Source organism: Manis pentadactyla, chromosome 13, assembly GCF_030020395.1.
Source record: "Manis pentadactyla isolate mManPen7 chromosome 13, mManPen7.hap1, whole genome shotgun sequence".
Lineage (NCBI taxonomy): Eukaryota > Metazoa > Chordata > Mammalia > Pholidota > Manidae > Manis > Manis pentadactyla.
The window spans coordinates 105387477-105400941 of record NC_080031.1 but is presented as its reverse complement, the minus strand read 5'-3'; the positions used below and the strand labels follow the sequence as shown (position 1 = coordinate 105400941).

Genomic DNA, 13465 nt, shown 5'->3' with positions numbered 1-13465 from the left:
CAGGTCGCCCATTCTTGTGGTTTTTCAAGCTCTGTATGCCCGGGAGCTGAGGTTTCCATGAACGTGGTTCAGAGGCCACCTTGTCCTTCTAAGGTCTGGTATACTCTGTTTTAAGTAGAGCTATTCTGTTTTTAATCTGCCTAATATAGAGATCTATATATCCTATTTTCTTGCCCTCACAGCATTATTTTCAAAGCTCCTTTAGGGCATGGTGCATTCCGTATGCATTTTTCTATCTTATTGCAGGTGTTGTGAAGTGTTTTAAATTACCATTTTATTTTTATTAGTTTTATTTATAATACTTTTGTTTTTGTTATTATTATTAATTGTGATGATGAGTGTAATCACTTACTTCCATACTCAGGACTTTTGTATATGTTACCTTGTTTTGTTTTGTGGGATAGGCTTCGAGGCCGGACTAAAGAACTGTTGTTATGACCCAGAGCTTTTCTGGACTATGGACCTTTGTTCCCGTTTTGCAGATTAGGCTCAAGAAGGAACCTGGACTGTGCTTGGTAGTCTGGGAGGTGGAGGGTAATGAACGAATACTTGGTACTGTGCTGTCTTCCATAGCCATACCTTTGAGGTCAATGACATGTTCCTGGCCCAGTAGAATATGCACCCACACTGCCCAGTCTGCTTAAACTGGCCTTGAATGGGGTAGTTGAGCTTCTGGAAGGTCTGATGTAATCTTCATTCACACAGATATGTTTGCAGGTTTTTGCGCTATATTGCAAAACATGTATTTGTAAAAACCTCCATGTTCTGAGAAATTGCTCTCTAAAAATAATGGGGCTGATGAGAAAAATAATTTCATTGCTATGTCCCTGCTGAGTTGATTTCTTGTACATTGTTTAGGTCAGGATCGGCAAACTTTTTGTGTAAAGAGCCAGAAAGTAAGTATGTTAGACTATGTGAGCCAGGTGGCAAATTAGAGATACATGGAGGTGTTTTATAACAAGGGGCAAACAAATTTCCACACATTTTTATTGACAAATTAAAAATATAGTAATAATAATTAAATATATATTTTTTGGAATACAGGTCTATTGATTAGAAGAATGGAATTCTGATTTTTTGGGGGAGAATAAGATTTAGCTGAATTGGGAGAGTGAGTGTTCCTGACCATCAAATTACTTACAAACGTTCAGTTGTAAAACTCTTTTTTCTCTGATGGACCATACACAGTAGTGGGCTGGATATTGCCTGTGAACTATAGTTTGCCAACCCCTGCTTGTCAAATAAATATTGTTTGATTAATCCAAGTGGGTCTGTCCCGCTGATGGACATTTGACTTTTCCATCAATCTGCATCTGTTGATGACATTTTACTGTGTGGTGGTTGTGTATGGTCTGATTCCGTGAGATGCATGAAGTAGGTATTATAGTCCCGTTTTATCGATGAGAAATGTCATGAAGAGATAACGCAGCTAATATGTGGATGGCTGCTTGCCTGCCTTCCTTTCTTTTACTGATCTATGCTGAGCCCCTGCTTTGTGCTAGACATCGTGTTAAGTGTGGGCTAAATAGATTCACTCAAGGTCGGAGACCTTGGAAAGGGTAGAGGCTGGACTCAGATCTCCATCTGTCATCAAGTCTTACTGCTTGACACTTCACTATGCAGGACGTGTTCAGATGAGTGGAGCAGAATGTTTGCTGACTCAGCACATGCTGTGCTTAAGATGAGCTTGTGTGTGCTCTTACTCCCGCTGCATTTATTGGCGCTCTGGTTGCAATGAAGAGAAACTACTTTAGGCCAATTATGTAGGAAGGGTACAAGGGTGGTGGGTAGGCAGGTTTTGGAATTATCTTTGCTGGACTGAAAGCTGCCAGGAACCCAGGCAGTATTCCTTCTTTAGGTCTTGTCTGTAAGACTGTGCATCTATTTTATTCTCTTTCTCTGCAGCCTGGCTTTCTCTGCTTCGTAGGCTTTGCAATGTGATGTGGGCCTCCGTAGCCCCCACTTCACAGTGTGCACGTTATGTGGAGTTCTTGCCAACAAAGAGACTGTCTGCTAATTTTTTTGCATTTTCAGATTCTCTGGAAGGGACTCTTACTAGTCTTCTACAGGTCAGGCATGTCCCGGAGGGTAGACATCGGGTTGTACATAAGGGCTTACTCTGTACCACAAGTGGTTCAGGGTGTCACTTCCCAGAAGTAGGGGTGTTGGGGTGGGACAGATATTCCCAAATCTTTCTGGCCAAGGTTACTGGTCTCACAGTAGATTCTTTGCTCTTGATGGCAGAAAGGGGGTGTTAATTTTAATCCTGGTTCCCCTAACCCGTAGTACTTTGGACAGCGCTCATACATTTATCGGGAATGAGTAGAAGGGAGACAGAGTGCACAGCCGGTTGGTTTCTGATGAATATTATCTGGAAATCAAATGATTTAAAAATTTTTAAAGTGAGGAACCCAAGGGATTCCTCCGTATTCTCACCTAGTATGCTTAGCAGAATATATTTTTCCTGCTAGCTTTTCCTTTTTTGACGTGACTTTTTCTTTTTAAGAGGCTTAGTTTAATTAGTTAGCTTTTCAGTTTTAGGATCCACTCATGCTTAAGTGTCTTTTACCTTTTATCCTAGTGGTGATGTTTTCTGGAATCAGCCTGACTTCCTGACAGACGTCCACAGCCCAGTTGGCATAGATGGCTTCTGTGGAAGACATTGTGAGAGTGTTTTAGGGGGCAGTTTTCACTTTAGGACTTTACCCCTGAAATTAAAGATGGATCTGATATCTATTTTTTTTTCCCCCAGAAAAAGTAGAACTAGGCACCCAATAAGTTTATGTCTCTCTGTTTGTAGATTGAAAACTGGCTCTAGGGGTGGACCCCCAAGGGGAGGTCACGGTGTATTTCTGCCTCTGGGGCCTTGTTCTAGTGCTTTTCTCTCCCCCCTTCACCATTCCCAGGTGACTTGCAATTCTGGGGCCTTTCTGACCCAAATGCTGGCTTTTCCTGCATTGCTGAGATCCTGCTTTCCTCTTGGAACAGAAGTTGAGACACAGTTCTGGCCTTAAGACCCGCTAAAGCTCATTGTCTTTGTGGTCCTGCACAAGTCACTTTGCTCCTCGGATCCTAACTCAGTTTGTCCACAGAGTGAGAATTTCATGCATTCCTGCAGATCGGGATGAAAGCTTTGTTGAAAGCTTTCAGTGAATTGAAGAACGCAGGTCAAACATACATAAGGTGTTCGAAAAAATTCCTACTCGCATGCTTCTTGTTCATACTTTCTTTTTTTGGATACATTTTCTTTTCGGACTCATGTGAATGCACACTAGATTTTAAACTCTGACGTTCAGTTCAGCTGCGTGCCAGGTATCAACTGTGTGCCGGGCATTTGGTGGGACACTGGAGACACAAGCAGAAATAAGATGGAATTCACAAGGGTAGAGACTGCCTTCTAGGGCTTTACTTCCCAAATGTTTAGCTCAGAGGGCAAAGCATGACAGGCAATGAATAAACAGCTGCTGAAGCTGAAAATTTTTTGGGCCCCACTTGGTGTTCAGGGCTCAGCACTGTGATCAGTGCTGAGGATATTAAAATAACCACAGGTATGCAAGAGCTTCCTGGATGCCAAGCACTGTGCCTGGCATGCACTACCTCAGCTACTTTTCTAAACAGCCCTGTGAGATGGGAACTGTTTTTCTTTTTATACCCACAGGTAAACTGAGGTCCCAAGTGGCAAAGTAAAATTCTCAAGGTCACAGAACTAGTGAGTAGTGAACCTTGGATTCGAACCCAAGCCTCTATGACTCCAGAGTGAGCCGACGATGATTCACAGTCCCCCCTCCATGGGCTCTGCACTCACACTGCTTGTGTGGGGCGAGATGTGTGTGCTTGATAGAGCCAGGGCCAGGTGACGTGGAAAGTCCAGTGAGAATGCAGGAGCGCAGAAGCAGGGAGCCTGCTGCAATGGGAGAACGTGGCCTCGGTCTGAGGAACGGGGGCCGTGATGTTGGCTGTGACTTGAAATGGGCTTGAGTGGCTCGAGAGTGTCCTCCCCCTGTGCAGAGCTGCCAGCCTCTGTTCTTGTCTAGATTCCTGCTGGCCTTACTTCCAGAGTGCCATGCAACTTGAGGGTGTGTTTACCTGGCATTTCTACCACTTTTATTATAACAACATAATCTTTTTCTGTTTTTAATAGGTTATGGATTTGTTGTTATGCTATTTGTTTTGAAAATAATTTTATATTAAAAAAGAAAATTCCAGTGGCATTTTTCATAGAAATAGAGCAAATAATCCTAAAATGTGTATGGAACCACAAAAGACCCCGAATAGCCAAAGCAATCTTGAGAAAAAACAAAGCTGGAGGCATCACATGCCCCAATCAAAAGAGATTATAAAGCTATAGTAATTAAAACAGTATGCTATTGGCCTAAAAACAGACTCACAGATCAGTGAAACAGGATAGAGAGCCCAGAAGACACTACACATACATGGCCAACTAGTTTATGACCAAAGAGCTAAAAATACCCAATGGAGAAATGACAGTCTCTTCAGTAAGTTGCACTGGGAGAACTAGATCAGTGTCCTGTACCACACACAAAAAGAAAGTAGCAAGGACACCCAGACTGATTAAAAAATGGTCAGTGGATCTGAACAGATACTTTTCTAAAGAAGGCATACAGGTGGCCAAGAGGCAGAAGGAAAGGTGCTCCACATCACTAATCAGGGAAATGCAAACCAAACCAACAATGAGACACCACTTCATACCGGGTAGAGTGGCTTGCAGTGAAAGACAAGAAATAACAAGTTTCGGCCAGGATGTGGAGAAAAGGGAGCCCTCATGCATCGCTGGTAGGAACATAAACTGATGCAGTACAGAGGTTCCTCAAAAAATTCAAAACAGAACTACCTTATGATTCACCAGTTCTACTTCAGGGTATTTATCCAAAGAAAATGAAAACATTAACTTGAAAAGATAGATGTATTCCCATGTTCACTGCAGCATTATTTACAATAGCTAAGATATGAAAACTAGGTCACCTAAGTGTCCACTGAAGGATGAATGGATAAAGAAGATGTGGTATAACACACACGCGCGCGCGCGCATACACACACACACACACACACAGTGGAATATAATTCAGCCTTAAAAAAGAAGGAAATCTTGCCATTTGTGACAAAACTGAGGGTATTATGCTAAGTGAAATAAGTCAGACAGAGAAAGACAAATGCTGTATGATTTCACTTACATGTGGAATCTAACCTCTACTCACCTCCCAAAAACCCAGATAGATAATGAGAATGGACTGGTGGTTGTCAGAGGTGGAGAGTTGGGGTGGGGAAAATGAGGGAAGGCAGTCAAAAGGCATAAACTTCCAGTTATAAGTAAGTCATGGGGTGTAGTGTACAGCACAGTGCCTATAGTTAATCATACTGTATTGCGTATCTGAAAGCTGCTGAGAGTAAATCTTGAAAGCTATCACAAGAAAAAAATTTTCTGTAACTATGTATGGTGATGGATATTAACTAGACTTATCATGGTGATTATTTTGCAATATATACATGCAGATGTCAACTCATTATGCTGTACACCTGAGACTAATATAAGGTTGTATGTCAGTTATACCTCAATAAAAAAAAAAATTGCTGGTGAGGATGTGGTTGGTGACATACACAGGATGAGACAAGAAAGTCATCCGTCAGGTGGAAAGTGAGGAGCCCTGGGCTCGCGGAGTGGAGAAGACCTTCACTTCCCGAGCTGCTGGTTGGCTCCAGATTTGGACTTTGCACACAAGACCCTCCGACTCAGAATTTTGGGGGTGCAACTGAGTCCGTGCTCCACAGATGTGGTGATATGCAGGTTTGGGCAACAGAGCCTCAGAGAAGAGGAAGCATGGGTTCCCCAGAAGTTATTTGACTTGCCAAAATCATTAATCAAGAAGCAGAAGTAAAACTACAGTAAAGGTCTCCTGATTCCCATCCCCCCAAAAGAAGAATAATAAAAAGTATATGAAATAGTGATAAGATACAAATTATGTAAAATGTACTATTTTAACCATTTCTAAAGTATACAGTTCAGTGTCATTAAGTACATTCCTTGTGTGGCCATCACCACCATCCGTCTCCAGAACTTTCTCATCTTCCTGAACAGAAACTCTGTGGCCCTTAGGTGTTAGCCCCCCATCCCTCTCTCCTCCAAGCTCTTAGCAACTATTGTTCTGTTTTTCATCTCCATGAGTGTGACTTCTCTGGGTCGTTCATGTAAGTGCAATCATACAATACTTGTGCTTTCGTGTCTGGCGTATTTCACTCAGCATGATGCTCCCAAGGTTCATCCATGTTATAACATGTGCTAGAATTTCTTCCTTTTTAAGGCTGAATAATATTCCGTTGTATGTATACACCATGTTCTGTTGATCTATTCGTCCAATAATGGATACTTGGGTTGCTTCTACCTTTTGGCTCCTGTGAATAGTGCTGCCACGAACGTGGGTGTAAACGTGTGTTTAAGTCTCTGCTTTCAGTTCTTTTGCTGGATTATATGGTAATTCTGTGTTTAAATTTTTTAGGAAGTGCTTAGAAGTTTGTTTTTGAGATAGCTTTGTCCATGACACAATGGGCTGTACCATTACTGTGTATTTTTCTCAAGTTTGTGTATAGAAGTGTGAGAGCTGTGTGTCCTACATTCTTCAGCCAGTGACACCAGCAAGTGGGCCATTCGGTGGCATTGGGTCTGGGAGCGCTCACTGTCACCTGACGCTGCCGTAGTCTCCCTCCGTCTGCCTGGATCTCATCGGCTGGGGGACGGTCTGACCCATGATGGCCAGCAGAAGATGGGTTGGAAGTGTTGAAACAGTGCCATGAACAAGTAGTGTGCTGGATGCCAAATACATATTTTAATGTGCCTCCAGGTAAGCAGGCGCATTCAAAAAAGAGAGCAAGGAAACAGAGAGAGAGAGATCTGCAGGAAGATAGGCATCGGTGAGAGTCTGACACCTGGAAGGCTCATACACATTTCTGCAACCGGGGGGAATGGCGAACAGCTGAGGACTGCAGGCCACTCAGGTCTGACCTAGGGATCCTCGGAAGTGGGCAGAGATCAGGATATTCCCCCGGGCAAGTGGCTCTACGTGGGCTCCCTGCTTCTGACAGGCACCCCTGAGGCCGGTGCTGCTCCACCCCAAGGAGCCCTTTTAGACACTGGTTTTCCTAATTATCCCCAGCCTGTGAAATTACAATATCACAGATATACGATTATCTGTCTATATACTACATTATGTCTCTGTTTATACACAGAAAGTATAATATTTTTCATTCCAAAGAGCAAGTTGTCACCTCGTTTTGATCTTGTTCCCACTGAAAAGCGTGCTGTGTGCCACATCGGGTGTAACTGTCTTTAGGGTTTTGCCTCCATCTCTTCAAGTCAAAACAAATTAATCACCAGTTCTTCTCCCGTCCCCCACTCAAAAGAAGACAATGAGAAATGAAAAACCAAAAAACCAAAACTCCAAGCCAGATCAGAAGCACTTTTGGTAAACTCCCATGTGGTTCTTGCAAATCCCACATTTTTTTTCCTGGGCGAGGCCAGGAGATGATATGGGTGGTGACAGTCTTGTCATCAAGTGAGTCATCTGAGTACTCGGACATGACTGCACATGCTGTGGAAATGTGAAGTTCTCATTATGCACTCACATACAAGTTTTTTTTTTAAGTTTGTGAAATACATTTTCTATGTGTGATAAAATAATTTGTTATTTCAGCCGCTCTCCTGGCAAGGCCCCATTGCTAGTTCCATCATTACTCTTACTGTGTTGATGGGGAGGCTGGAGCAGAGAGAGATGGAATTCAACAGCATGTGAAATATTTGTCAGAGAAACAATGTGGGCGAGTCAAACAATTTGAACATCACTTTGAAGAAGGTCTGGCCCAGACGTGCTGCAGTTAAAGAGGCACGTGCTGCTTCCTGAGGGGTGTGATTTTTTGAGCTTTACAAAAGTCAATTTTAATCGCAGAAGATAATTCTCTTAAAATATACCATTCTTGTATATATACTAGTATATATAAGTATGTTATATAGCTATATACACATTATGCATCATGTTTGTGCATATATATACACACACCATATGTTTAAAAATATACTATGTGTATGTTTATATACACACTGAATATATATGTATATGTGTACACACATATATATGTATATGCATATATATGTATACACTGATAAAGTATATGTGTAGTCCAAATGGGCATTTGAAAAACCTGGCTACTGTTTTGTTGCATAAATTTTTCAAACTAACTGTCTTAGTTATATATTGCTGTGTAACAATTTACCCCATCATTTTACAGTGTGCAACACACATTTTCTGTCTCTCAGTTTCTGTGGTCTGGAGTCTGAGCATAGCTTGGGTCCGCCTCTTCAGAGTCACACAAGGATGTGGTCAAGTTGTCTGGGGCTGTGATCTCATCTGAAGGCTCAGTGGGGAAGATTCGGTTCCAAGGACACTCCTGTGGCTGCTGGAAGGATTCTGCCAGCCTCCCTTGGTTCCTTGCCACATGGACTTCTCTGTAGAGCTTCTCATAGCATGGCAGCAAGTGAGAGAGAGGGCTATCGAGGCAAAAGCCATAATTTTTTTGTTACGTAATCACAGAAATAACATCCCTTCATTATTCTGCATTCCATTCATCCGGAGCAAGCCAGTAGATGTAGCCTGAACTCAAGGGAAAGAGATTACCCAAGGGCATGAATACCAAGAGGCAGGGATCACTGGAAGCAATGTCGGAACTGCCTGCCGTACCAATCTGAGCTGATTGGCGCACCAAGTTGTATGCATAACTGTTAAATTCTTTTTGGTACATAATGGGAATTGATAAATAGAGGCTTGTGAGAGTCAGCTGTACCCTCACAACCTCACTTCCAGCTTATAAAAAAATCATGCCACACATGCAGACACTTTGTTAATCATTTATTTTTAAGTAGGCACAAGATGGCTTACCTGTAAACTTGTGCATCAAGCCTCTGTCCTTCCGGGTGCTCTGAATCGCATCAACAGTTCACTGAAGGCAGAGCTGACAATATTCCAAAGGCAAGATTTAGCTATTTTATAGATAGCGTCAGGCAGACAGAATCTCCTGATCCAGCAGTTGGCAGGTGAAGGGCTTGCTAGATAGAGACTAACATCCTCATTGTGTGAGGACAGGTGCTTCTCTAGAATATCTCCATTTCCCGTATCTTAATCTCTGCCAATTAAATAATGAGAGTCCATTTCTAGCATCCATTAGGCTAGTTAGCAAGCTACTGATTTCACAAGTGAAAATTCACAATTTTAACACTCCTGCTATTATCAAAGCCTCTGGTATTGCCAAGGATGAAGGTAACTGAAGTTTCTGGAGAGGGAAGTTTCTGACTAGGACTCTCACAGGGAAGCCCTGAAGTGTGGAACCTGCATTAGCAGAACTGACTGTACCGGGTGTGTGCCTCGGAACTAACACATACACCATAATGTTGTACTGCTTGTACTGCAATACTGGAACAAACTAGAGACATCCTAATAATCATATGTCAAACATCAACTCTTGAATTAAAAGCCTTACATGTTCTGCCTTTAGAGAGACCAGTCAGTGTGAAACAAGATTTCATAGTATTCTGCAGCAATTCTTTGTATTTCTGTGGTGTCCTTTGTGACTATTCCTTCTTTGTTTCTGATTTTGTTTATATGTATAATCTCTCTTTTTTTCTTGATGTCTGGCTAGGGGTTTATTTGTTTTGTTTATTTTCTGAAAGAACCACCTTCTGATTTCATTTGTTTTTTTTCCTATTGTTTTGCTTTTCTCTGTTTTATTTCTACTCTGCTCTTCATTATGTCCCTCCTTCTAGTAACTTTGGGGTTTATTTGTTTTTCTTTTTCTAGTTTCTTTAATTGTGAGTTTAGACTGTGTGTTTTGAGTTCTTCTTGTTTCTTGAGGTAAGCCTGTATTGCCATATACTTTCCTCTTAGAACTGCCTTAGCTGCATCCCACAGGTTGTGGGCTGTTGGCTTATTTTCATTTGTCTCCATGTATTGCTTAATCTGTTTTAATTTGATCATTGATCATTAATTATTTAGAAGCATGTTGTTTAACCTCCATGTGTTTGTAGGCTTTTTTGTTTTCTTTGCATAATTTATTTCTAGTTTCATACTTTTGTGGTCTGAGAAGCTACTTGATACAATTTCAATCTGTTTGAATTTATTGAGGCTCTTTTTGTGGCCTAGTATATGATCTATTCTGGAAAGTGTTCCATGTGCACTTGAGAAGAATATGTATCCTGCTGCTTTTGGGTGGAATGTTCTGTAGATGTCTGTTAAATCCATCTGTTCTAATGTGCTGTTCAGTGCCTTTGTTTCCTTACTTATTTTCTGTTTGGTTGATCTGTCTTTTGATGTGAATGGTGTGTTAAAGTCTCCTAAAATGAGTGCTTTGCATTCTGTTTCCCCCTTTAATTCTGTTACTATTTGTTTTACGTATTTAAGTGGTGCTATGTTGGGTGCATAGATATTTATAATGGTTATATCATCTTGTTGGATTTACCCCTTTATCACTATGTAATGTCCTTCTTTTTCTCTTGCTACTTTCTTTGTTTTGAAGTCTATTTTGTCTGATAGAAGTACTTTAACTCCTGCTTTTTTCTCCCTATTATTTGCATGAAATATCCTTTTCCATCCCTTCACTTTTAGTCTATGTATGTCTTTGAGTCTGAAATGAGTCTCTTGTGGGCAGCATATAGATGGGTCTTGTTTTTTTATCCATTCTGTAACTCTGTGACTTTTGAGTGGTGCATTCAGTTCATTTACATTTAAGGTAATCATTGATAGGTATGTACTCATTGCCATTTTATTGTTTTCTGGTTGCTTTTATAGCTCCTTTGTGTTATTTCTTCATCTCTTATACTCTTCTCTTGTTATCTGATGGTTTGCCTTTGTGTTGTGATTGGATTTCTCTTTTATATACTTTTTGTGTATCTATTATAGGCTTTAGGTTTCTGGTTAACAAACGTTCAAGGATAGCTTCCTTAGTATATAATAGTCCATATTAAGTTGCTGATTGCTCTATTTCAAACACAATCTAAAAGTACTTTTTTTCTTCTTCTTCCTCCTCCACACTTTAGGTATTAGATGTCATAATCTGCCCTTTTTGTGTGTCTGTTGACTGATTTTGTGTATAGCTGCCTGTGGGTTTATTTTCACTGGTGAAAGTTTTTAGCTGTGGGCACACCTCCATCTACAGCAGTCTGTCTGACATGTCCTGTAATGCTAGTTTAGTTGTTATAAATTCTCTGGGCCTTCATTTATCTGGAAATTCTTTACTCCCTGCTTCAAATTTAAGTGATAATCTTGCTGGGTAGAGTATTCTTGATTGAATATTGTTTCAGTACATTAAATATTTCATGCCATTCCCTCTGGCCTGTAAAGTTTCTGCTGAGAAGTCTTCACAGGGTTACTTTAAGGATTAAGTGAGGATGTATAAATGAAACAATTGGCATATAGACAAGCTTCAACAATTAGCATCAATAGAAGTTCTATGATAAGTAAATTATCTTTTAAACACTTAACCAAACAGAAATTTTAGATAGCAGCAGTAGAGGTCATGTTTGTGCTGTTTCTTTTAAAAAGCACTTTAAAATCATTTTTTAAAAACCATAATTTTAATACTCAGTCTATCTACATTTAACATTTTGATATAGCTTCTTCCGGGTGTCTTTGTATGTTTGTATATATGGTTTTTTTTGAGAAACAAAATAGGGATGATTCTGTTTATTTAGCCTGGCTTTTCATTTGCTGACATTCTTGGGATGTCTTTCTATGTCCCCACATATCCTTGAGAACATGATTCTCAGTGCCTTACTGATATTCTACTCACATACTAGCTCTTCCTGCTGGTCTCCATTTTGCAGTATAATAATAATATTGGGGAAAAATATGTGATATAAGTACTTGTGTATATTTCCTTTTCCTGCTACTTCTTTGGTTGAAGAGTGTGCACATCTTTTGGACCTTTGATGCACATAGCCAAATTTCCTTCGAAAAGAATTCTGCCAATTTGTAGCTTCCACCACGAGCTGGCTCTGAGTGTGCTCAGTTTTCTTGCTGTACGACTTGAAGGAATGACTTAACCTCTTAGAACTTCCATTTGTCATTAGGAAAGCAGGGTTAATTATTCGACCCTCAAAGGATTATTGTGAAGAAGAAATGACATTATTAGCTCTGATCTTCTGGTTCCTATTCGATAGACTTTGAAAGTTCACGCTTGTGTCATTAGTTGGTTGACCTCAGTCCTCTGCCAGGCTCTTTAAACGGTGCTGCTTTGGACGAGCTGTCCTGAGCTGCTCCGTTCCTTATTTGTGGATTGAATGTCTACTGCACACACATGCATGGTCATCACAACCCTAAAAAAGAGTGGACATTTCAAAATCCAATAATTCCAAGATAGAGGAAAAGAACCAATAAAACTGTCATGCAAAAGAATAAGTAAAAGTCACAGGTATGACATGAGAACACCTGTGTGATACTCTGCTGAGTACATTGGAGACTTATAGCTCCTGTTGGTTATGTGAATTCTTTCAGGACCTTTCCATTACTTGAATCACTTGAGGGAATTGATGAAATATGTTCTGTCTCTCCAGTTCCAGGGGGTTTATTTCCCAACTCTTAATTTACCTCTATTGATAATACTTTTTAATGCCACTCTTGACTGCTCAAGTAGATTGATTTACTCTGTATTTATTCATTGGATGCTGTGAAAATATTACCAGGAATGCTGATTTTTAACAAAGCATTTCTAGACAAGTGGTAGGAGTGTCCCCTTCTCACCATACTCCTCCCATCCGCTCAGCTCATCCTGCTGTTATCTCTAGAGTTCTAGTCCTGAGAAATGTAGCCTTTGCAGTGAAAACACTGTGGTAAAAATGAGTATTCTGTGAGTGGTACAGTTTTGGTTCCTTCCACTGAGTTTAAATCAGTGCCTTTACTTCGGCGACGAGACTTAGGAATCCAAAATTCCTAGGTGGCTCATTTGAATTCATCAGGTTGTGATAGACTGCTTAGTGGCAAAGCTTTTGGGAATCCCTTAAATCGTCCAGCTGAAATTCTGGGGTGTCACCTTCTATGAAACAGGATGAAACCTTGGGAGGTTAAGCTTTTACCTGCAATGACAGAAAGTGGTTTCCTGAGCTCGAGATTTGCCGGTGTCATTATTTGCATAGAGATCAAAAGTCTTGTCTCCGCACAGTACAGTGTGGAGTCCATGGGCCAGGAATGAGGGTATCTGGGCTCTGGCCCTGCCTTGGCTGGACTCTAATTAATGGCCACTTGGCTTGGACTAGTTGCTCTAAACTTCACTATCATTTTTTGTAAAATCAGGGATTAGACTAGGAGGTAATTTAAAATCCTGACATTGTATGATTTTTTGAATGTTGCCTCCTTTCCCCCAATGTATAAATACCAAGATTTTCAAATTTGTTTGACAAATAGTCTTTAAGCCT

At 40.7% G+C, this 13465-nt stretch overlaps 1 protein-coding gene across 9 annotated transcripts in view; it reads left to right on the top strand.

Moving 5' to 3' along the window:
* PRELID2 (PRELI domain containing 2) overlaps nucleotides 1-13465 on the top strand; it is a 93096-nt gene that overhangs the window by 34829 nt on the left and 44802 nt on the right. Inside the window, exon 6 of one of the 9 annotated variants that reach the window (XR_008993468.1) lies at nucleotides 7704-7827. The exons of 7 other annotated variants lie outside the window; for them this stretch is intronic. Coding sequence is in view for 1 of the 2 variants with exons in the window: in XM_036894913.2 (XP_036750808.2) it covers nucleotides 483-644 (162 nt within the window). In the remaining variant the exon portion in view is untranslated. Of the gene's footprint in view, nucleotides 1-482; nucleotides 2754-7703; nucleotides 7828-13465 lie in introns of those variants that run through there. One more of the 9 variants, XM_036894913.2, reaches the window with a different exon arrangement.